Genomic DNA, 24,103 nt, shown 5'->3' with positions numbered 1-24,103 from the left:
TATTATTGTGTGGCTTGCAATGGTGCCAACATATTCTTAAGCGTCAAGTTACGATGAACGAACTACGGTAATCATTCATCTAAGACAGTCATGGTTTAGTATGGTCCTGTATGGTCACATGGTCACAGAGATACAGTGCGACAAGGCTCTTTTGGCACTTGAATGACATTGACTGGGGGGCGGAGCGATGTTGAAGAACAAATGCGGCTGAGACAAAGAATTTCTAAGTCCTACTTCGTAGTGGCTGAGATCTATACCTACATTATAGAGCGCACTGACTTTTTGACTTTGCACCACTTTGAGTAGTACTTCCATAGTACTTCGAACTTCTTTGGCTCAGACTTAAGATTGAGTTAAAATGAGACAGATTTATCGAGATACATGGACCACTGGACCTAAAATTTCTAAGAGACAGCGCTATGGCGCTATCTTTATATAGCGCTGTCTGTCTGCGCTGTCTGTGTGTCTTAGATAGTGCGCTCTATATCACCCTTAGACTTGGTATTCCACTGAGAGGTTTAGTTCCGATTCTGGCCACGCGTCAAGATATCCTTGTCGCACTGTAGATTTTATCTCCTCAGTTCTAAGTGCTCTTAGTTGTTTGCTGCTCTAATCGTGTGCTCACGATAAGAGCAGCAAACACACACAACTATTATTACCACTTTTATTTTAAAGAATATTTACCCTAACGTGTGCCTAATGTACTTAGGTTTTACTTTTCCTAAAAAAGTAAGTTGTTTTAGAAAAAGAAGAAAAAGAAGAAAACATCATCCAGATCGTATTAAAATAAAACCTCACGTCGTTTAAAATTATATTCGACAACAATAAAATTGCTAGGCTAAGGTTTTTATTTCTTTTGTGAAAATAACGCTTTCATTTTAATTTAAAGTTTGCAGACTTGAATTTTTTACGGCATTATTTTTATTGATCCACCCAATGAATCTACCCACTGGCACTTACAATGTTAGAGACTATTTTAAAGTTACCCGTAACCACTGAACATCTTTGGTCGCAGTTTTTGTCTCTTTTGTTTGCGCCTTTTGCCTCTCTAGTCTCTACTCTCTATCGTATCGACTCTCTCCTCGACTCTCGAATGTGACATGGCGTCCATCAAGATATATCACGGTCTCTTGTAAAACTGTTTTTAATGACAGTGATATCTTTTAGCGTTTTATTTCAGAGGCCGTAATAAATCGTACATTTGCATTGATGGTAATGCATGCAAGGAAACCTCAGCGAATAAGCGATGGGTACGATACGCTTTCAAACGCTTCGGCTTAGCAATCTGTAGATGGCGGTCGCCGATTGAGTTTTGCTGTAACTCGGGATGTAGTTCTTCATCAAACTTTTTGTTTGTTTCAGGTACTTTGAGAAGCACCAGACCCATCCGTATCAGGTAAGCATATTCAAAGGGGTAAATTGTGAAAATGGAATACATTTCGTAAGAAAGTTGATTATCGTCCATAGTTGATTGAGCTATTTCTCTACGTAATAACAGACTCCATAAATTATTTTCATGCTCGTGATCGTTTACTGCCTCTCTAGAGTTAATTTTATAAGTCTCTAGCTAATTTACATCATCCGACTTTTAATAATCTAATTATATTACTTACTTCAACAAGTTTGAAAGTTTACAATAGTTACTCCGTGTAATTAATCTTTATTTGTAAATATTTTTTTAAATTATCCCTTATTTAAATAAATTTTATAAAATTAATATTGGAAGGCATGAATTGTGTCATTTTACACATCAGATTACCTTGAATTTAATAGCTATGTACATGTGTACACCTGTAGATGTCCGTTTGAAGCAAGCGCCAGTTGGGTGTTACTTTTAATTTACATTATGAATTTTTATTATTTGTTTATTGTTTTATATATAATAAGATTGTTTCAAATATGTATAGAATTTGTTTGTGTTCAAATGCAGAAGTACAACTCCAAGAGAGTTGCTAATGACTACAGTACTTCTGACAACCGCTACACACCACTCAGATCCCCCAATGGCAATGTGGTCCACGGGCATAGTGCGCACGGTGGCCACACTGGCCACTCTGGCCATGCCCACCACCACTACAATCACATGCCTGCTGAAAGAGAATATGTCACATCAAGAAATTCCTACATCCAGAAAGGTTCCGAAAAGGAGAGAGATAGAGACTACAAATCCTCTAGAAATAAGTATACAGGTAAATCTAATATTATTTACTTATATATTTTTTTAGTTTTTAATATCCAATATTTTCGTAGATCAGACATACCTAATAATAAGTTTCTGTTGTTAGTTAAAACAGTAGTTGTAAAAGATGTTATAAATATCATCTAATTATACTATGTTAGTGTTTATTTATGGCTAGCAAGGAAAAACTATATCATAAATGCTTCATAAATCATATTGCTTGTATCATAAAGTGTGTTGATTCCACATTTTCCTAGTTTCCTAGGTTCCTATTTTACTTCCTTTTTAAGGTTACGTACCTCAAAAGGACCAAAAAACGGAACCCTTATAGGATCACTTTGTTGTCTGTCTGTCTGTCGGTCAAGAAACCTACGGGGTACTTCCCGTTGACCTAGAATCATGAAATTTGGCAGGTAGGTGGGTCTTATAGCTGGCTTTAGGGGAAAAATCTGAAAAACGTGAATTTGTGGTCACATCACACAAAAAAAATTGTGGTCATAGAATAATAATTAGTATTTTCCATTTTAGAAGTAAGATAACTATATCAAGTGGGGTATCATATGAAAGGGCTTCACATTCTAAAACAGATTTTTATTTATTTTTAGGTATAATAGTTTTTGATTTATCATGCAAAATGACTATAAAATACGATTGTAATACGGAACCCTCAGTGCGCGAGTCTGACTCGCACTTAGCCGGTTTTTTTGCTTTTAGCAACAAAGGAAAGAAGTAAACTAGGAACTAGTGTAAATTATGATATATAAATGATTTTTTGGAATTTCCATCTGTTTGTTATCTATGTTATAACTTCTATATGATGCAAATAATTTAGTCTGCGTAGATATGAGATCTCTAATTTTCCAGGATAAAAAGTAGAAATAGGCTGTATTCATTTCCAGGATGCAAGCTACCTATATACTGAATTTTGTCAAAATCGGCTTACTAGATAGACAGACATTCATACTTTTGCATTTATAATATTAGTATGCTGAGTTTATTGATTAAATTAAAAAGGTTGATGAAAAACAGATTTCTTTTAGAAAATTTATTCCATGAAAATAGTAGCTATGTTTTTTTTACTCTGTGCGATAACTACTTCTTACTATTGAAAAATAGCCTGCTTTATATGAGAACATATTTAGTTACATATTGTTATTAACTATCCAAATTTTTTTGTGTTGGAATTTATTGTGCGTCAAAATGTTTTTAAAATTACATGTAAATACTTATGGCTTGCATTGGTTGTTAGTTAATAATAAAATTAAATAGCTATTGTTTGGCTGACTCATGAAATTTTTATCTTTAGATGCATTTTATTTAAGACTAGATGATGGTGGTTTTAGGTTATTTAAAATCCCGTGGGAACTCTTTGGTTTTCCAAGATAAAAAGTAGCCTATGTCCTTCTTCGGTAGGCAAGCTATCTCTGTACCAAATTTCGTCAAAATAGGTTGAACGGATGGGTCGCGAAAGGCTAGCAGACAGACAGACAGACAGACACACTTTCTCATTTGTAATATTAGTATAGATATAGATTTATATAGGTATATCTCTAAGGTAACAAAATTTGGCTCTAGGTCTCAGATTGAGAACACCATTGTGCCATCAGCACAGATGTCCATGTGGAAAAGAGGTTAAGAAATTAGGAATCCACAGAATCTCTTGCCTAAAGAGCTCTAATAGGCTATTTAGGCATGGCTCTCTTAACAATATTATCAAAAGGGCTTTTGCCACCATAGCCATTCATGCGCTCATTGAGTAGGCAGGGATTAGTCGGGATGATGGTAAGAGATCTGATGGATTGATGCTGGTCTGTGGCCCGTGTCATATCAGGGAGACAGCATCAAAACGGCAAGCGGCGCAAGTATGCCTCTCTTATCGAGAGTTACATTTTTGTTCCGTTTGCTGTGGAGACCCTGGGGCCACAGAGTCTTAGTGATAAAAAAATTGTACGAGACAATTCACCGCGATAAATAGCCTCATCAGATGACAGAAAGGCTGGCTCATTTTTTGTGCAACGGATCAGCCTGGCTGTCCAGCGCGGAAGTGCAGCCACTATTCTTGGCACTATTACACGCGGGCATGATTTGTATAGTAATTAGATAAGGCTAGCTTTAAGTTTTATTGTATTATTTTATTGTAGGTATATGCACACATTGCAATATTTCTATAATTAGATATATTTTTATATGAATATAAATTATAAAACTTGTGAAGTATAAGATGTCATTATGTATATGTAAATGCAGCAAGCGAATTAATTTCTGTTAAACCAAATTATTCTATCACAGGCAGGAATCTATTTTGTGTAAATGTAATGTTATATGGATATTGTTAGTTTTGTAATATAATGTGTAACCAGCATTTCTTGTTTACAGATGTCAGATCACCTAAGGAGAAACGTAGTAAAGACAGTGAGAGGGAAAAAATTATGCATGAAAGATGTGAATCGGAGAAAAAAAGTAGGACTAGTGGCATGAATAGTAGTGTTAATAGAAGTAGTAAATATGACAAGAGAAGTGCTCCATCATCAAGCATGCTTTTGGGCAGTGAATGGTCAGAACACATTAGTTCATCTGGAAAGAAGTATTATTATAACTGTATCAGTGAAGTGTCACAGTGGGAGAAGCCGGCTGTAGCAGTTGAGTGGGACTCGAGAAGGACTTCATCCAAAGATTCTACATATTCCTCCCGAAGTAGTAAGTACTATATTCTTTCTATTTACAGTTGTATTTGTGTGTGGATTTAGGTTTTTAAAATCCCGTGGGAACTCTTTGATTTTCCGGGATAAAAAGTAGCCTATGTCCTTTCCCAGGATGCAAGCTATATCTGTACCAAATTTCGCCAAAATCGGTTGAACGGATGGGCCGTGATAGGCTAGCAGACAGACACAGACAGACACACTTTCGCATTTATAATATTAGTATGGATGACTACTTACTTTATGGTAAATGTAGAAAACAATTAAAAAATTTACATATAAGTTATACATTCCTAACTTTAGACAATTTATAAACATAGCTACATAGCACGAAAATATCCCAGCCAATCATAACGTGCGTCTTCCGCTATTGGTTGTTTCCTACGTGCGAATTATGAGCGAGCAAGTATAGGTTTTCAAAATGTTTGTTTACTCACCTATGAAAAGAAATTCCAGTATTTTTCATAGTTGTATGGCTTCTTTACCATTTAACAACACAATAAATAATTTTTAATTTTTTTATTATTTATCCTTAGATATTGTTGTTCACAGTTTTTGATACAAAATAAATAAAATGCTTAAATTGTTGGAAAAATTGACATTTTTAAACAATAATTCAGCACCACAAAAGCAGGTTCTTAAATTATTATGTTTTAAGACAATAGGCTATATCCAGGAAGTGTTAACTGTTCAATGTGATTTTTTTAAATTTTAAGTTTTTGTTTTGTCGCTAACAAAATTAAATAACAAGTTCTTTTCTACATTAACATGAAGTAGATAATAATTATTCTTAATTATATGCTCAGGATTATATTATAAACTATACAGTATTTCCTCAACTGGCCAAAATCTTTTCCATATAAAAATATTTATATCTATTTCTATTCAAAAAATGCTGTGATAGCATAGTGGTTAATATGTCTGCCTCCTATTTGGGTGGTCCAGGGTTTGATTCTAGGCATGCACCTGTAACTTTGTAGAGATATGTATGTGCATTTAAGGCAATTAAATATCACTTGCTTTTAATGGTGAAGGCAAACGTCGTGAGGAAACCTGCATGCCTGAGAGTTCTACATAATGTTATCAAACGAGTTTGAAATCTGCGATTCTGCACTGAATCAGTGTGGTGGATTATGGCCAAACCAGAGGAAACCCATTTTCAGTAGTGAGCTGATAAGTATGATGGGTTGCTGTAAAAGTCGAATGTTTAGCTCATGAATGTAAGTGATCTCTCTGCCAATATTTATTTCACATTGGTTCAGTGGCAGTCTTGCAAAGGCAAGAGAACTAGACAAAGAACTAAAACTGTGCTGGCATTTTTATCAAATACCATAATATCTATATAGGCTTGCAGAGTGCAGACTATACAATATTATATTGAAAAGAGGTCAAAGCGCATCAACTTGTGTATCTAAGATTATAAATGATAGATATAATAGTATTGCTAAAACAAAACAAGTTAATATTTTGAGAAAATCTGCATTCAAAATTTCAAGTGTTTAAGCTGTACCTATAGATAGTGCTAAATAATAACACAAATCTTACTAATTTTGGCGTATTTTAATCTTTATCCTCATCAACCTATCACCGGTCCACTACTGAGCTCAAATCTCTCCTTAGAATGAGAATGGTATAGACTATAGCCCAGTGTCTAGCACTCTGGCCAAGTGCAGATTGGCATATTTTCACATTTTTGAGAACAATATAGAGAAATTTAGAAGCATAAACAGCGCCGCATTTTAACACATGAAGCATGAACTAGCTTACTCCAATCCGCAACTAAATTGACAGACCTTTGTACAGATTTATACAATAACTAGCTGCCCCGGCGAACTTCGTACCGCTTAGCGTCGATTCTTTTTCAGGCAATTTTTAAATTTTTTCTCTCCGTAAGAACCATCCCCGTACTTCAAGGAATATTATAAAACTAGCGACTCGCCCCAGCTTCGCATGGGTGCAACGTAGATAGGTACAAAATATGTGGTGTCAAATAGGTATCTACTCGTGTGGTGTCAGTGTCAGTGAGGAGATTATTATAGGCGCCGCGGCACCCCGCCCCTGCGCGGCGCCTCCGTCCCGTTTTGTTGCGCGTTAGTTTAATCTTACGATATTTCATATTATTTTAATTTTGTGATATCTCGTAAGATATTATACTAAATTAAATGATGTAAAGGGCAATTTTGGTCTAAATTAAATATTACAGATGATCAACTATTTTTAACCGACTTCAAAAAAAGGAGGAGGTTCTCAATTCGTCGGAATCTTTTTTTTTTTTTTTTTTTTTTTTTTTTTTTTTTTTTTTTTTATGTATGTTCCCCGATTACTCGAAAACGCCTGGACCGATTTTGAAAATTCTTTTTTTGTTTGAAAGGGTATACTTCAAAGTTGGTCCCATTTCAATTTGGTGAAGATCTGATGAACATCGAAGATAGATACTGGAACTCCTCAACGGATAAGAGTAAATTGCTCGCGATCAGTGTAAATAGCTTAGTAAACAATAGATTTTTAACCAGTCATAGCATAATTCCATGGGGCCACTAAAAATCGTGAAATAAAAAATTTTTACAAAAAAAATAAAAACCGACTTCGTTACACAAACACTAAAAATTGAAAAATAATTTAATTTATTACCGAATATATTATGTATACAAGAGTTAATATAGTTCCATAATTTTTTGGGGTCGGTGCCAATGAGGTGCCATTGTGGAGTCCCATAAAAATATGAAGTCTAGACGATTCGCGCAGCTAAAGCTAATTGGCACCGGCACCAAAAAATTATGGAACTATATTAACTCTTGTATACATAATACATTCGGTAATAAATTAAATTATTTTTCAATTTTTAGTGTTTGTGTAACGAAGTCGGTTTTTATTTTTTTTGTAAAATTTTTTTATATTTTCATAAGAATTAATAGTATGTCAGTACAACACATTTGAAAATAATAAAATCGAGTATTGTGAGCCAACCTTCAAAGATACATGTATGCTATCGCGGACTTTCTTGTAGAACTTTTTAAGAGAAACAATTTCACCATACATTGTTTTCGTGTAACTTTGACCATTTAGGCAGCGCACGCATCGGAAACTGAGAGGATTTTTTCCGACCTAATTCACATTATTTCAATTTCCTTAGGGATCTCTAATTTTTTGAGAATTAAACTATACCTATAAACCTTCCTCTTGAATCACTCTATCTATTGGTGAAAAGTCCGTTGCGTAGTTTAAAAGATCTACGCGTTCATACATACATACAAACATACAGACGCGGGAAGCGACTTTATTTTATACTATGTAGAGATGTAGCATGAAACTAATAATGAATAAATATTGTCAGATCGTGATAAAAGATCAGGTTCGAGGTCAGGCCGAAGAGATCCAGAAAAATCGAACAAACGGTCAAACAATACCTCAGATAGGTACTGGAATAGCGGGAGGGAGGAAGACGGTCACGATAGAACGAGATCTAAGCGCCCAACGTCGCAGCATGATGGGAAAGGTATAGTTACAATTATATTCATATTGTTTGTCTTTTGGTGTATATTAAACCATATTTCTTTCATTCATTCATTGACTAAATGATACCCACAATCCCGCCTGTGTGGATTTAGGTTTTTAAATATACAAAGGGAGGTTTTTGATTTTCTGGGATAAAAAGTAGCTGTCCATCTCCAGGATGTAATAAAATACCAAGTTTTGTCATTGGCTAAGCAGAAGGGCTGTGGAAAAGTAACAAGCAGACATACTAAGCGGACTAAAATCGTACTTTTGACATGAAATTTGACATAGAAAGTTAAAATGGCGCGTGAGGAGTTAAATTTTACGCGTTATACTTCCACTTTTATAAATTCCACCGATGTAGCTGCACAGATATCTTAATTTTTGAACTAGCTGATGCCCGCGACTTCGTTTGCGTGGAATTAGGTTCTTAAAAATCCCGTGGGAACTCTTTGATTTTCCGAGATAAAAAGTAGTCTATGTCACTCTCCAGGTCTTTGACTATACCCATGCAAAAAATCACGTCAATCCATTGCACCGTTGCGACGTGATTGAAGGATAAACCAACAAACCAACAAAAAACACACTTTCGCATTTATAATAAGGGCGCGAAAATATCTCTGATATCTATGATTTGCATAGCGCGCGTCCGTCAGCTATAGATGGTTGCCTTCGCGCCGAGTTTTATACACCCTCTTTGACCTTGAATGAACTTATTAATAAAGTGGATATTTTTTTCAGATGGGCAATCATTACAAGATATGGATATATCTCCGGATAGGAGTACGCCACTCTCGGAGAACTCGTATGGCGTGCGTGACGGCACATCCCGTGGGGATGCAAACGCAGTGCCTCCGGTCGTTGTGCTGGACAACTCTAACCAACCGGTAACTTTATTCAACACTAGCATCCTGTCCCAACATCGCCCCAATTGATCGACATAATACAACATAATCCAAACTAAAAACTGAGTAAAGCATTCATTTTTATTTTTTTTAATACATAATAGCAATCGTCTTTAGAAACATTAGTTTTTGAAAACTTATAAATTATTTTTAGCACTTAATGGTTTTTAGGTGTATATCTATAATTATTACGGAACCCTAAAAGGGCGAAGCCCGACTCGCACTTGGCCATTATTTTAGGGTTCCGTTCTCATGAGAAAAAAGATCACTGTCTGATTGGTCTGTTAAGACCCACCAAAGGAATCAAAACAAATAGGGAACTTCCTGATGACCTAGAATTATGAAATTATTTGGCATTTGCCTTCACTTGTGCTACAAAACAGCAATGTTTTGTAAACGGAAAAAGGGAAAAACCTGTAAACGGTGCATTTGTGCTTACATCACAAAAAAAATTAAATAGGGTTATATTTTGTACGATGGTACGGAACCCTTCGTGCGCGAGTCTGACTCGCACTTCACCGGTTTTTTTTAATTGTTGTGTATAGTACAATAAAATGTATTTTGATTTGGCAGAGCGGGTCGCTGCTGGCAGCGGCACTGCCGCGTATCGCGGGTGCGTCGAGCGCGGCGAGTGGAGCGGCGACCGGCGCGGGCCCGAGCACGTCACCCGGCAGCGGCGTCGCTACGCCGACGCGCGACGCCGGCCCGCCCACGCCCACGCACTCGGAGAACACTGACCCGCACGCGCCGCCCATACACCTGGATAATGCCCTGCCCAGGAAAAGTGAGCTCAATTATACTACTTCATTTTATATTATTACTACCCGACTACGGTGGATTCAAAAGGACGCATTATGATTTTAGCAGTTTATGTTCCACCATAGTACCTAAACTACTGAGCTGATTTCAATGAATGATAATGGGGACGATTCTTTTGTACACAATCTCTAAACTAAACTAAATTAATAGGTCTAAATCTAGTGCTATTCTTTTCCGTAAGCAACATTATGAAAGAGATAGCAATAGATTTAGACGTGTCATTTTAGTTTAGTTTAGAAATTGTGTACAACGGAATTAGCCACATTATCTCAACCTTTTTTCTTTAAAATTATTTATTTAAAATATTATTTCTTTCAATATGCCACTGTCTCACCACACATCCGATAAGTCAAATATCAATTTGATTAGACTCCTAGATCTTATTTTTGAAGATTTGGATCAATTTTAAACAAGTATTTAAACTTTAGTAGCTTTCATATTCTTCTTATTCTATGCAGGTTCTTATCACTTTGACCGTCTAGATCCATTGTGATCCACCTTATAGCTTATTTTCAAAACCTGTGGCCGCCAGATACAGCAGCACTTTTCTGACGGAATTAGAGTAGGTTCGTCAGGGTGTACGATGTGTGTGTGATGTAGAATGCACATGTTTTTCTACTAAGCGCCAGCTCTTCCTGCCTTGTCCTCTTCACCCCACTAGAGAATTTGTCAATCTGTACCGTTGAATGCTACGATGAATCGTTGATAACGATCGACGAGATCGTGTAGCAATCGATCTATAGGTTTGACGATTCCTTCTCATTTCATCTGCCATACTACAGCGTTAAATCAGGCATACTGAGATGCTCGTAACTGATCAATATGGGAGAAAACACAAAAGCTTCATAAAACTGCAATACAATGTTTTTCAAATGAAATTTAACAGAAAATCAACTTCGAAGCAGTCGATAGAGATTTATAAATGAAAAATTAAAACAAACAAATGAAAAAAATTACTGTCAACTAATGTTCCATTTTCAAATTAGACCTAACATTAAAAAAAGTAATGTAACTGGCAAGTGTTACGAAAAAATACATGTATTCCTTTTTTTGTGTTCCGCTAATTCTGCCGGCGTGTGTATTAACTTGCTTTTAATGTTGTTGTGCAAGTCAAACTTTTATCTTTTCTTAACATCATTTATAATTTAATTACATTTCTTTATTATTTATTTATTTATGTGGGGCTCAGAAGTGAGAAAATAAAATGTTCTTTTGATCTTTCCTCCGAGAGTACATCAAGCCTGGCTGACGGTTAAAAGGTGCTCTCAGAAACAATTGATATTATATTAAATAATATGTAATTGAATGATGATCTCAATTTGCAGTGGAATGCCTTGGCAGTTACTCGTCCGTAGTGGGCTCACTGCAGCACGCGGCGCCCATGCTGACGCCGTCGCTGGTGAACTACGTGCGCACTGACCTCACCGCGCACGTCCTCGGGTGGCCGGCTGATATCCTCGAGAAGCAGGTATGCGCCTACACGCCACGACTGAACGCCCATTGCCGACCGGCTGTCTGGGCGATATTTCAAGGATCATAACATAACTTTCAAAATAAATATAATTAATAATATTTATTGTTGTCTGGCATTCATAGATTGGCTTAGTTTTAGATCTAGTCAACATAGTAGACGTAATACGTTTGAATGGAGAAGCGAGTACGAAGTGTTAATCTCAATTTAGTTTAATTCAGAGAATATTTTCAATAGCTACATTGAATGCAACATTGTCACAGTCCCCTATGTTCTATCACCTGTCCCCATACCAACGTTTAACTGGATGAGAATATCTCTAGGTTCACCTTTCTATATTCTGATTACCTTTGTATATTCTATTTTTAGGGTTCCGTACCTCAAAAGGAAAAACGGAACCCTTATAGGATCACTTTGTTGTCTGTCTGTCTGTCTGGCTGTCTGTCTGTCAAGAAACCTGCAGGGTAGTTCGCGTTGACCTAGGATCGTGAAATTTGGCAGGTAGGTAGATCTTATAGCTGACATTTGGGGAAAAATCTGAAAACCGTGAATTTAGGGTTAGATCACACAAAAAAAATTAAATTGTGGTCATGAACTCATAATTAGTATTTTCAACTTTCGAAGTGAGTGACTATATCAAGTGGGATATAATATGAAAGTTTTTCATCTGTACATTCTAAAACAGATTTTTATTTATTTTTATGCATCATAGTTTTTGAATTATCGTGCAAAATGTCGAAAAAATACGACTGTAGTACGGAACCCTAATTGCGCGAGCCTGACTCGCACTTGGCCGGTTTTTTTAGTGCAATAAAGAATTTAAAATTAAACTAACAAACAAACAGGCGAACAAGTACACGGAGGAGGCGTACCAGCTGAGCTGCCTGCAGCTGACGCGGGTGTCGGCCGAGCTCAAGTGTTCCCGCTCCATCGTGCGCCACACGGAGATACAGGCTACACTGCAGGAACAAAAGTGAGTGCTGTTCTACTATATCTACTACTGAAAATATTTGTAGGCTACTTTTTAGGGTTCCGTAGCCAAATGGCAAAAATGGACCCTTATAGATTCGTCATGTCTGTCTGTCTGTCCGTCCGTATGTCACAGCCACTTTTTTCCGAAATTATAAAAAAGGTCTTCAAAAAAGATATTGAGGTTTGTAATGTCATTTTTTTCTAAACTGAATAGTTTGCGCGAGAGACACTTCCAAAGTTGTAAAATGTGTCCCCCCCCCCTGTAACTTCTAAAATAAGAGAATGATAAAACTAAAAAAATATATATGATGTACATTACCATGCAAACTTCCACCGAAAATTGGTTTAAACGAGATCTAGTAAGTAGTTTTTGATTTATCGTGCAAAATGTCGATAAAATACGATTGCAGTACGGAAACCTCAGTGCGCGAGTCTGATTCGCACTTGGCTGGTTTTCCTTGACGTTGGCGGCTGTGCAGGGGTTTTCCACGTCACGTTGACCCTTGCCGATCTATTATAATGGTCCCATTAGGCGCCATCTCCACGGATGAGCGAATCTCGACGATTGTCTCGCCTTGTGACAAAATTCGTTACAAACTCTATGGCGATACTATCGCGGCGATAGATTGTATCGAATTTTGTCACACGGCGAGACTATCGCCGCGATTCTCTCGTCCGTGGAGATGGTGCCGTAAGTTCCAGGCCAATTCTGAGGCTGAGATCTATAGAGCGCACTTTGACTTTGCTCAGACTTAAGACACTGTTAAAACGGGACAGTGTTATACCAATGGCATAAATCTGTCTCGTTTTAACTAAAACTTAAGTCTAAGCAAAGTCAAAGTGCGCTCTATAGATTTCAACCTGAGTGTCGCCAGAAATAGCAGCAGTGTCTTGGCCGGGAAGTTTGTAGCGTCCTCCGGGTGCAGTATGTGTTTCCGTAGGTTAAGACAACGTTTATGCGTTAGCACATGGCATTTTTAGCGTTATAGCATAGCGATTTTAGGTTTATTGTCTTGATGTCTTCCGTCCATCTAGTGTGGGGAGCAATGTCTGTATTTCATTGGAGTACATTCGGTTTTAGTCTGCCTTAGGTTGCGCTAGTCTGCTCAATGGAATTTGGTCGATGTGACTTATAAAAGTCGTAGTACCTATATCTATATTATATAAAAGCTAAGAATGACTCACTCACTGACTGACTAATCACGAAATCTCAGGAACTATAAAGCTTACCAAACTTGAAATTTGGAAGGTAGGTTCTTTCTAGAGGGTAGGTGTCCGTTCGTCAACCGAAATATAAACAGTTCAGGAAATAGCGCGCTGTGTTCAGGACCCGCTTGCCAATTGGTGGCGGGTGGTGGCGGGTCATGACCTCGCGGCAGCGCGGTGAATACTACTAAGTGTTTTTTTTTTTTTTTATTAGGATCACCAACAGCTAATCATCTACATCAAACACAAAATTAAAAATACAAAAGTTCTTAGATAAAATGACGAGCTAATTAAAGCTAAGCTAATTAAATTTAATCACCGCATGCGAATAAAGTGTCAGGTAATTTTACTACTAAAATAAGTTACTTAATTAAAAATAACAATAATAATTACATAAATAAACTCTAAACTAATAAACAAATGTAGATAAGCAGGTAAGTGATACCCACGCAACTGCCAGTCCGTTGACGGACAAACACAGGTTTTAGGTATTAGTCAGGCATTTCCTATGTATAAAAAACGAGATTGCAGTCAGGTAGAAAGGATCTTACGAAAACCCCCTAAGAGGTTAAAATGTGGGTTGGAAGATTGTGTGAAACTAGTAGGAGGAGGTACCTTCCTTGGAGGTACCTACCTTGGAGGTACCTACTTAAGAAAGCTGTATAAAGTTCGGCCATAGTGGTAATCTGGGCAGAGTGAGTAGATAATTGAGGGCTCTTGCAGCGGGAAAATTTCTGATCGCTAGGGAGGTCGCGCTAGTACGTTATATAAGAAACTCATGTACAAAGTTTCAGCTTTTAGAGCTACCGTTTTAAGCTATGAGTTGTCCGTCAGTGAGTCAAGAACTATTTCTGAGTGATTGAGCCACTTGTCGGTTGCAGGATCATGTACCTGCGGCAGCAGATCACGCGGCTGGAGGAGCTCAAGTCGCAGAACGCGTTCATGTCGGAGGACTAGGGTCCGCGGTGGGGGGCGCGCGCGCCGCCGCCCTCCACCGACGCCAGTACTTCATTCCGCGCCCAATCCAAGTAACGTACACCAATGACTTTACTGTGTCGTGTGACTCGGTGTTCTGTTTGAACCGAGTTTGTCAATTTGAGAGTACGATTCCTCCTTAGCTAGGCGATTGCAGATTAAGGTTTCCTGAACATGAAGCCGGAGACGCACCGGCGCTGGATCGCAAGTGACTGTAAAGAAATAAAATTCGCAGGCATCGTGTAGTTGCCGTCCCGCCGCCGTGCGCACCGGCCCCACGGCGCCATTTTGTATATACTGCACGCAGTTACGATCCTGGCACCAATGCAAAGTGTACACGTGCATTTCTTAAATAAATGTTATTATGGAAGAGATCCGAGTCCGATAGTACTATAATGTGATCGGTGCTTACTATTTCCACATACTGAAATCGCAGCACTAACATGGCAGTGGCACTGCGCCGGTTTATTTGTCTACACTCACTTGCGGTCCGATACCGGTGCGGATCCGGCTTTATGTACAGAAAGCCTGATAAGAATTAATTATAAATCGCCCCGCAATTGTTGATTACAATTATCCTGGAACAATTTCATCGTAAAGTGGAATATCTTTTTAAGTATATAAGTAGATTAAATAGAGGAAGCGTTTTTCGTAAAGTGAACACGTACGAGCTAATCATCTCCTTTTCACTTTGATTGGGTATTTGACGCTATCCTTAAATTTTAAATTATTATAAGTGGTTTATATATTAAGCATGTTGAACTAAATGTCTTTAAATTAGCAGTAAAATTTTAATTTTAGTTTCTAATCGAAGTTGTGTGTCAACATGCCCTGAAATGGAACTATTTTATATAACATAAACAGCGATGTTAGGTTTTATATGTATGGTACACTTCCGATTAGAAACATATTTTTAGCACGTCAGATATTGATAATATTTATGTATATATTTAAAACAGGTATAGTCCGTAAAAAATGACTCCTCACGCGCCATTTTAACTCTATGGGTCAACCGTCATGTCAAAAGTACGATTCACCTTTAAAATAAGGGACTTAAAACGTACTTTTTACCTGAAATTTGACACAAAGTAAAATCGCGCGTTAGGAGTTAAATTTTACGCGTTATAAATCTCTTTTTAAATTAGCAGTAACATTTTATGTTAATTTATTCTAATCGCAAAAATGTCGTCTTCGATTATGCCCTGAAATGGAATATACCATTTCATTTTATTGCGATGTTACGTTCTATATTGCATTGGATTGGAACCATGTTTGTAGCACACGGATATGTGTTATATACATTTTTTTTAATGTCTTTTTAACTTAGCAGTAAAATTTTAATTTCTAATCGAAGTTGTGTGTCAACATGCCCTGAAATGGAATATACTATTTTATATAACATAAACAGCGATTTTAGGTTTTATATGTATGGTACACCGATTAGAAACATATTTGTAGCATGTCAGATGGTATGATTTTTATGTATAAATTTAAAACAGGTATAGTCCGTAAAAAAATACTCCTCACGCGCCGTTTTACTCTATGGGTCAACCACCTTGTCAAAAGTACGGTTCACGTAAGTACGGATTAAAATCGTACTTATGTGAAATTTGACACAAAAATTTAAAATGTTGCGTTAGAAGTTAAATTTTACCCGTTATAAATCTCTTTTTAAATTAGCAGTAATATTTTATTTTAATTTATTCTAATCGCAAAAGTGTCGTCTGTTCTATTATGCCCTGAAATGGCATATATACCATTTCATTTTATTGCGATGTTACGTTCTATATTGCATTGGATCGGAACCACGTTTGTAGCACACAAATATGTGTTTATATAATATTTTTTTAATGTCTTTTTGAATAAGCCGTAAAATTTTAATTGTACATATTTTGTTATACTAGAAAATGTGTCTGTCGTCTATATACTATTTTGTTTTATGTGACAATAGCAGCCATGTTGCGGTCTATAACATAATATAATACGCATAGGATCGGCATCACCTGCTCAAAGTGCTGCACCTGCTGTTGGAGATTTAACTGCATTTTTATATAATAAATAATATATATTTTAAAAATATACTGTATATTTTATAAATAATAAATATTTATTATAATAAATATTTTAGCAGATTGACGCACAGCTCACGGTTCTGAGGCTCTAGTGTAAATTTTCAAGTTCACCTTAACTGTTTGTAAATTGGCATTTATTGTGTAATGCTAAATCATTACCAAAAATCAATCATCAATCACTAAGCATGAAGATTACTTCATGCTTAAGGATGACTTGACGTTGAACGTTGCCTTCCCTTCTCACTCTGAGAGGAGACCCGTGCTCTGTAAGTGAGCCGGCGATGGGTTGATCATGGTGATGATGAACTCTGATGATGATTTAACATAATCTGATGTGTGTTACAATTGTGTTTCTGGTATTATAATACAAACGTTAATTTGAGTTTACAGATTCACGTATAACTTTGTTGTGTTTTTAAGTATAATTAGAAAATAGATTATTATTAACTGGAAAATTTACATAATCTCTTGTGTGTTACAATTGTGTTCTGGTACTATTAGCCCAGTCAAATTAGATATTCTAGGTAACATTAATTTGAATTGGCTGAAAATTTTGTATGAGTGTTTGGAACACCATTATAAATGGAATGTGAAGAGTCCTATTAGACGAATACTAGTCTCCCAGCCTAATATTCGTCTAATAGGCCTTTGAAATGGAGCACATATGTGGGCGTGTTTGCTTTATAAAATTACTAGCTGATGTCCAAAACATCCTTCGGATATAGGTTTTTGAAATTCCTTGGGTACTCCTGGGTTCCATTAATTTTCCGGTTTAAAAAGTAGCTTATCTGTTAATTTAGGGTATAAACTACTGGACAATTTTCAGCCATCTGTCCAGTAGTTTTTGCGTGAAAGAGTAACAAACATTCACACATATAAACAAACTTTCGCCCTTATAATATTAGTATGATTATTTACTTTCTCATAAATTGTTGTTATTGTGAGTACTAGATAAACAGACCGATATGAAAATACTTTTACTTTGATTATAGTTCCAGTGATGTTTAAACGCGGCGTACGTTTTATAATTATGAAAAGAACTACTTTTTTCAACTATTGGAACCATAATATATCAGAAACGGCGAATTTTAGGAGAAAAGTATATTTTTTATAGATAATTACATGATCTAAACTTTTGTCTAACATATTTTTATGATAAAACTTACCGTTTGACTGAAAAACGCAAAAAACCAATATTTGCTATTTATAACTTTTTTGCTAATGTCAGATTTATGGGGACTTTTCACATTTCATTTATAATGGTTTTCCAAACATTCGTACAAATTTTCATCTCTATGCGAATTAATGTAACCTTACCCCTATTTTTTGAGCTAAATTGACTAGGCTGTTTCATAAAGTCGTTCATTTGGGATCAAAAACGGAAAACTTCGTTATGTTTTTAAGTCTAATTAGAAAATAGATTAGAACTAGTTATAATGCACACCAGATTAACCAAAGTATCAAACTATTTTTTCGAAAATGTGTCACTGTAATTAAATGTCGCGTAGTTACAAACAAATTTTGTTTCATTCTTACAACCATTCGCATATCCAAATTAAGTTTGCAGGTTTTTACAAATCAACACCTCTCACGTAAGTTGTTATACCAAACCAAATAAATACCAATATCGATTTTGATTTATTTTACCCTTTCAAAATTAAATAAAAAATGCCAAAAATATCTACCATACAATTACGTAAAATGTTGTATTTCTCAAAAAACTAAAAGGAAACGATGTTTTATGTTTCGGATTTATAGAAAGCTATATCGAAAAATTTTGATTTTAGAGATACAGCAACCTACGTGGGAGGTATCGAAGTATTACTTACAGCAGTGTTGAGCAATATGAGAAATGGTGTATTTAACTGACAGTAAAATTTACTGAGGTACTTGAGTATTTACATGAGTTAAATTGTCGTAAGTTATTATGTAAATCATGTAAGCTACTTGCTAGAGTAAAACTTACAGGTTTGTCCTGCCTAACATTATGAGGCTCTAGCTTATTGGAATCAAATATCATTAAAAAATCATATTTTAGTTGATACGCCCCTATGGCGCTCGCGATAAACGTGCCGGGTTGTGTAGCACAAATGCGCTCCGTAAATAATGTATAACCTATGGTTATACTTATAGTCTAGTTTTTAATCCCGGAGACAAAAACCGGCCAAGTGCGAGTCAGACTCGCGCACTGAGGGTTCCGTAGTCAATTTTAAGTCAAAGTAATTCAAAAACTATGATGCATAAAAATAAATAAAAATCTGTTTTAGAATGCACAGGTGAAGACCTTTCATAATATGATACCCCACTTGATTGAAAATATTGAAAATACTAATTTTTAGTTCATGACCACAATTTAATTTGTTTTGTGTGATTTCACCCTAAATTCACGGATTTTTCCCCAAATGTCAGCTATAAGATCTACCTACCTGCCAAATTTCATGATTCTAGGTCAACGGGATGTACCCTGTAGGTTTCTTGACAGACAGACAGACAACAAAGCGATCCAAGAAGGGTTCCGTTTTTCCTTTTGAGGTACGGAACCCTAAAAATTGCATTTCGTGTGTTGCCTGTTTTTTACGGCTCTTTAATAGTGATGTGGTATAAACGATACTTACCGATAAATAGTTGTGTATTCTTGTCAGAGGTGTAGGAGACAAAAATGTGTTGAAAATAATTCAAATTCAATTGAAATAAGTATGGGCTGATTCTCAATTTAAGAGTTTTACATACTATTGAAAAATTTCTTAGGTGAATTATTTTTTGTATTTTTTGTTACTAATTATTATTCTTTAAGTCTTCCAAATAATATGTGATTAGTGCTACTTTTTAATCTCGTAATCATACATTTCGTATGTTTATTTTATTCGTTATGTACGAAATATTATTTAATTAACGATTTTAATCTAAACCGGAACCATGAGGGCCACACTATTTTTGTTAAGCTGGTATAATTATTTTTAAGTTTGACATTTCTAGCTGTCATTTTAGTCTCTAGGATTAAAAAATAGACTACTTATATAGTTAGTGTATTTCTCGAGTGCATTATTGTCTTATGTAGAGATCATCAGTATTTCGCGGCTTTTATATGTAAGAGTGAAGCCACATGATGCGCTATCATACATAGAAATCGCTGTACCATGCCACACGATGCGTTACGATGTTGTACGGCGCAGCACTGCACGCGCAACGTAGTTGGGACCAGAGAGACGTGGCGGGGAAGGTTGGTGTGGTGCAACGCCATACTTCTTTGCCGGAGCGGCAACACTGTGCTCGTGTGGAATCCAATACTCAAATCCACAGTGGTGCGGCACCGCAACGCCCCGGAAACGCGTCGTGTGGTCTTACACCCCGTTCCCATCTGTCGGCACGGAATTAAATCGAATGGTCCAGTGGCAGTACATTTTTGTTGCGACAAGTGTGAATAGCTTCATATAAAATGTTCTGCCACTGGAACATCCGATTAAAATCCAGGCCCGAACAACGACAAGTGGGAACGGGAGGTTACTCTAAGGGCCCACATTAACATCGAGCTTGCACGTCTAAGTGAATCAAAATCTGCTAACAATTATAAACTTTACTCTCAGCAATGGTTCCAAATCTGACCAAAAATAAGAAAATCCTGGCATTAAGAAGAACGTATTTAAAGTACGTAGATATTCGGCGTGTGCCCATTACAAACACTTCAAACAACAAATGTATGAAACAATCCAAAAGTAACGGTTTAGAAATTGCTCGTTTCGTTGTCGGGCCTTTATAGCCAGTCTTTTCGGCATATTTTATAGTTATGTACCGAAGCTTCTATTCGAATATATTTTCGAACCATTTACGATTCGATTTTATACAAGTGTTGCTTATTCTCGGAAAAGATGTATGTGAGATTTGACATGTTCAGTATCTGTGAACTGTTACAACATAATAAAGTTAATATCATAAATATGCGATAATCTGTATAGTATATTACGAATTTCTAGATTTCTTAGATAATAAGCAAATATTTTGTCCATTATTGATTTGGGGTGATCAGGCTGGCTACGTTCTTAGCATTTATTCAGATTCAGATTTAGATTTATTTATTTGCTTTCATGTACATTTACATTACATTCTAGTAGACCAAGATCCCAATAGTGCCAGATCTGTCTTATTATCTGAGTAACAAAATGTGTGCGATAGAGTAGTGTTTGTACGTACGTTTAACGTTCGCATATTATTTGCTAGCTTGAGCCAGGGGACAATTAAAAAATATCAGCTGCTCAAGGTACGTAAAAACATTACGCACTTTTCTTAAAGTCTAACAGCCGTACTCAGAGTCACTTAATCGTTACTTAAGTTTAGTTAAAACGAGACAGAGCTATATTTCTCACATAAATCTGTCTCGTTTAAACTCAATCTTAAGTGACGATTAGCGACTCTGAGTGTGGCTGTTAGTGCTGATTTTATGTAGGTTTTACAGAGTAGGTATTGCTAATAGTTAATAATTGATACTGCTAGACACCTTCCATTGGTCGTTATTCCCGCCAGACGCTTTAAAGCACGCAAAAAAATAACCTAATCTTACTTAGAGTCAGAGTCTTAATTTTATAATATAATACTCAGTTAGCAATTTTAATAGTTTTTGTAAGCAGCCAGAACCATTGTAGGGGTCAAACATCTGCCAGACATAATATTTTAGTATCAGCCACCTCATACTCTGGACCATTAAATTTATTAACTATTAATATCAATCACCTTACATCAGCAAACAAGTGGAGAACAGCAAAAAATGATAATTATCATACTATGCGCACAGATAAACAGACAAACAATCATAATATAATTGATGTTAAAGAGGTACGTTAATGTTTTTTTGTGCAATTAAATATTTCCCGCAATAAAATAACCATAATTTCGGTTATCTAGCTAAGTTAAGCTTATCAGCAAATGTGTTTTACGATGTGGCATACAGAAATGATGACTAGCTCACAAGTTTACCCAAAAATTTGCCCACCAATATTAAAAGTGAGAAATAAATAAAAATGTTTTAATATATCTGTTACTTGGGCAGAATATATATGTAATTTCTATAAATAAAGTAAGATTTAATGGTTAATGATTGTATATAATAATATAGAAATAATGAAGGTATCTACAAGATTTATGTGCGAGCTCTCCTAATAAATAATAATTATATGATTGTTCTGATAAGGATCAGTGTTATTTTTCTAACCTTTTGATGTAGAATCAAAGCTAATAAATAAAAGTAGTAATAAAAACCTTGTCAAGTACCCAATTTATTACAGGATCCATAGTTTATAGTTAATTTATCCATAGTTAGTCGGTAACATTTGTGTCTTTATTAAAAATAGGATTGGTCACGCTACTGAGCATGGTACGGGATTTTCTGTGAACCCAAAAAGAAATGTGTACAATCTATTTTTACTTAGCTGGCAAAGAAATCCGTAAGTGACGAGAAAGTTCTTACCGTACTTACAATGAAGCACCAAAACAAGTAAAAACCAATATTAGGAGCGTCTCGAGCGTGACAAAGAAAGCGCATACTTTCGAGAAGTTTTCTGAGATTTGTTTTAAATCAGCTAAACAAAAATAGAATTATATTATATAATAAGTCTTTCATAGAACTTAAATCTTGCATTAAAGTAGTTTTAAGCGTCATTGTTTTTAAAAAGTAGGTATTCCAAAGAGGGCCACGACTTTGTTTCCTCCATTTAACAGAGCCTTTGGTTAAAAATAACTGCAAACTTTGAAACCTTTATCGAACTGTCATTTTTCTTTTTGGGCTCCTATAGCATGGGCTTATATAGTAAGTATGTCCATCATAAATATTCATCGAATTAAAATTTAAAATCTTTTCACATTCTTCATATTATATGAAGTGATTTTTAACTTTTAAGATCAGTTTGACAGAAGTATAGTTTTGATTTTAAGAAAGGAAACTGCATTTAAAGTTCATGAATCCAGTCCGTATTTTGATTCTTACGATCTACTGTGTGTTGTAAGAAGTTCGGACTTCCGGACAGTCCGGACGGTAAGATCCCGACTGCGTGCACCAAGTGCGATCTTTTTTTTGTTTGTATCGTCGTAATCGTCGTGCGTCAAGTGTAAGAGTACAGTGTTTTGTAACGTGTTGATTGTATAGATTTAAATTATTAAAAATGATACTTTTTAATAATAGAAAAATATTGTTTACTTGTAACTTTATAATTTTAACATACTTTCAACGACTGCGCAGAGTCCGATTTTATCTTTGACCAATCATTGTATAAATTTTGTAATAATTAATTTTAAGTAACCACCATGAATCTATAAATACATATATCTATGGATTGAGCACCCCTAATCTTGAAGCAAATACCTGATTATTGCTATCCCACTTCGACTGCTGACCTCGCTATAATTTGTTAGTCGAAGTGGTGCGATAAGTTGGTATTAGGAGCGTTTGATCCACCTTATTATACATTCATGGTAGCCACAAGGTTTATGTATAGTCATAATGACTTATCACGCGCTATTTTAACTCTACGGGTCAACTGTCACGTCAAAAGTACGGTTCATGTCGTACGTGATATTCGTTCACATAAATGATTGTAACCATGCTGATCATATTGTAAATAGAACAGTGCCTGAGGTTATAGGTGCACGTGTGTAGATCTTTATTATATTCTCTATGAGCCATCACATTGCATCGTGACTATTGTTTTCTGATATTGTTCGAAATCAAAGATTTAATCAGTTTAAATAAATCAATTGCAATAAGAAACGGTTGTCTCAATTATTAAGCATCATCATCAACCCATCGTCAGCTCACTACAATGCACGGGTCTCCTCTCAAAGTGAGAAGGGTTTTGGCCATAGTCGGGTCTTGGCGCTGGCCAAGTGTAATCCGTACTTTTACTTACACAGCAGATTTTACACACCTTTGAGAATATTATGGAGAACCTTCAGTCAAGCAGGTTTCCTCAAGATGTTTTCCTTCACCGTTAAAGTAAGGGATATTTAATTGCTTAACGCACATACCTAACTCTGAAAAGTTGAAGAGGTGTGTGCCAGGCTTGGTGCCAGGGATCGAAACCCCGACGTCCGATTGTCAGGTCCGTGCTAACCACTAGACTATCACAACTTCTCCAATAAAACAATCCTTTACTTAAACGATTTATTTATCAAAAAGTCTAACGGCGCTTACGCACTGCACTTCCGTCATACGAGTTCTATCCGTCATCCGTGAGAATACCAGCGATTATCGACGAGGTATGTCATAAGCTCCCATACAAAAAGGAACGTAGTTTCACGGATTCGGATCGGATGAGTGCGTAACC

At 36.0% G+C, this 24,103-nt stretch overlaps 1 protein-coding gene across 1 annotated transcript; it reads left to right on the top strand.

Moving 5' to 3' along the window:
* Nucleotides 1-1,070: 1,070 nt before the first annotated feature.
* On the top strand, nucleotides 1,071-23,541 carry wcy (WW domain-containing adapter protein with coiled-coil wacky). The gene is made up of 10 exons (XM_034983793.2): nucleotides 1,071-1,250; nucleotides 1,363-1,396; nucleotides 1,931-2,189; nucleotides 4,556-4,876; nucleotides 8,213-8,374; nucleotides 9,115-9,260; nucleotides 9,852-10,062; nucleotides 11,423-11,565; nucleotides 12,414-12,541; nucleotides 14,628-23,541. Exons 1-10 carry the CDS (start codon nucleotides 1,210-1,212, stop codon nucleotides 14,701-14,703), a joined length of 1,521 nt encoding a protein of 506 aa, XP_034839684.1. The 5' UTR covers nucleotides 1,071-1,209; the 3' UTR covers nucleotides 14,704-23,541.
* The last annotated feature ends 562 nt before the right edge of the window (nucleotides 23,542-24,103 follow it).

This window comes from Maniola hyperantus, chromosome Z (genome assembly GCF_902806685.2).
Source record: "Maniola hyperantus chromosome Z, iAphHyp1.2, whole genome shotgun sequence".
NCBI classification, from domain to species: Eukaryota; Metazoa; Arthropoda; class Insecta; order Lepidoptera; family Nymphalidae; genus Maniola; species Maniola hyperantus.
This window is presented reverse-complemented; position numbering and strand designations above follow the sequence as displayed.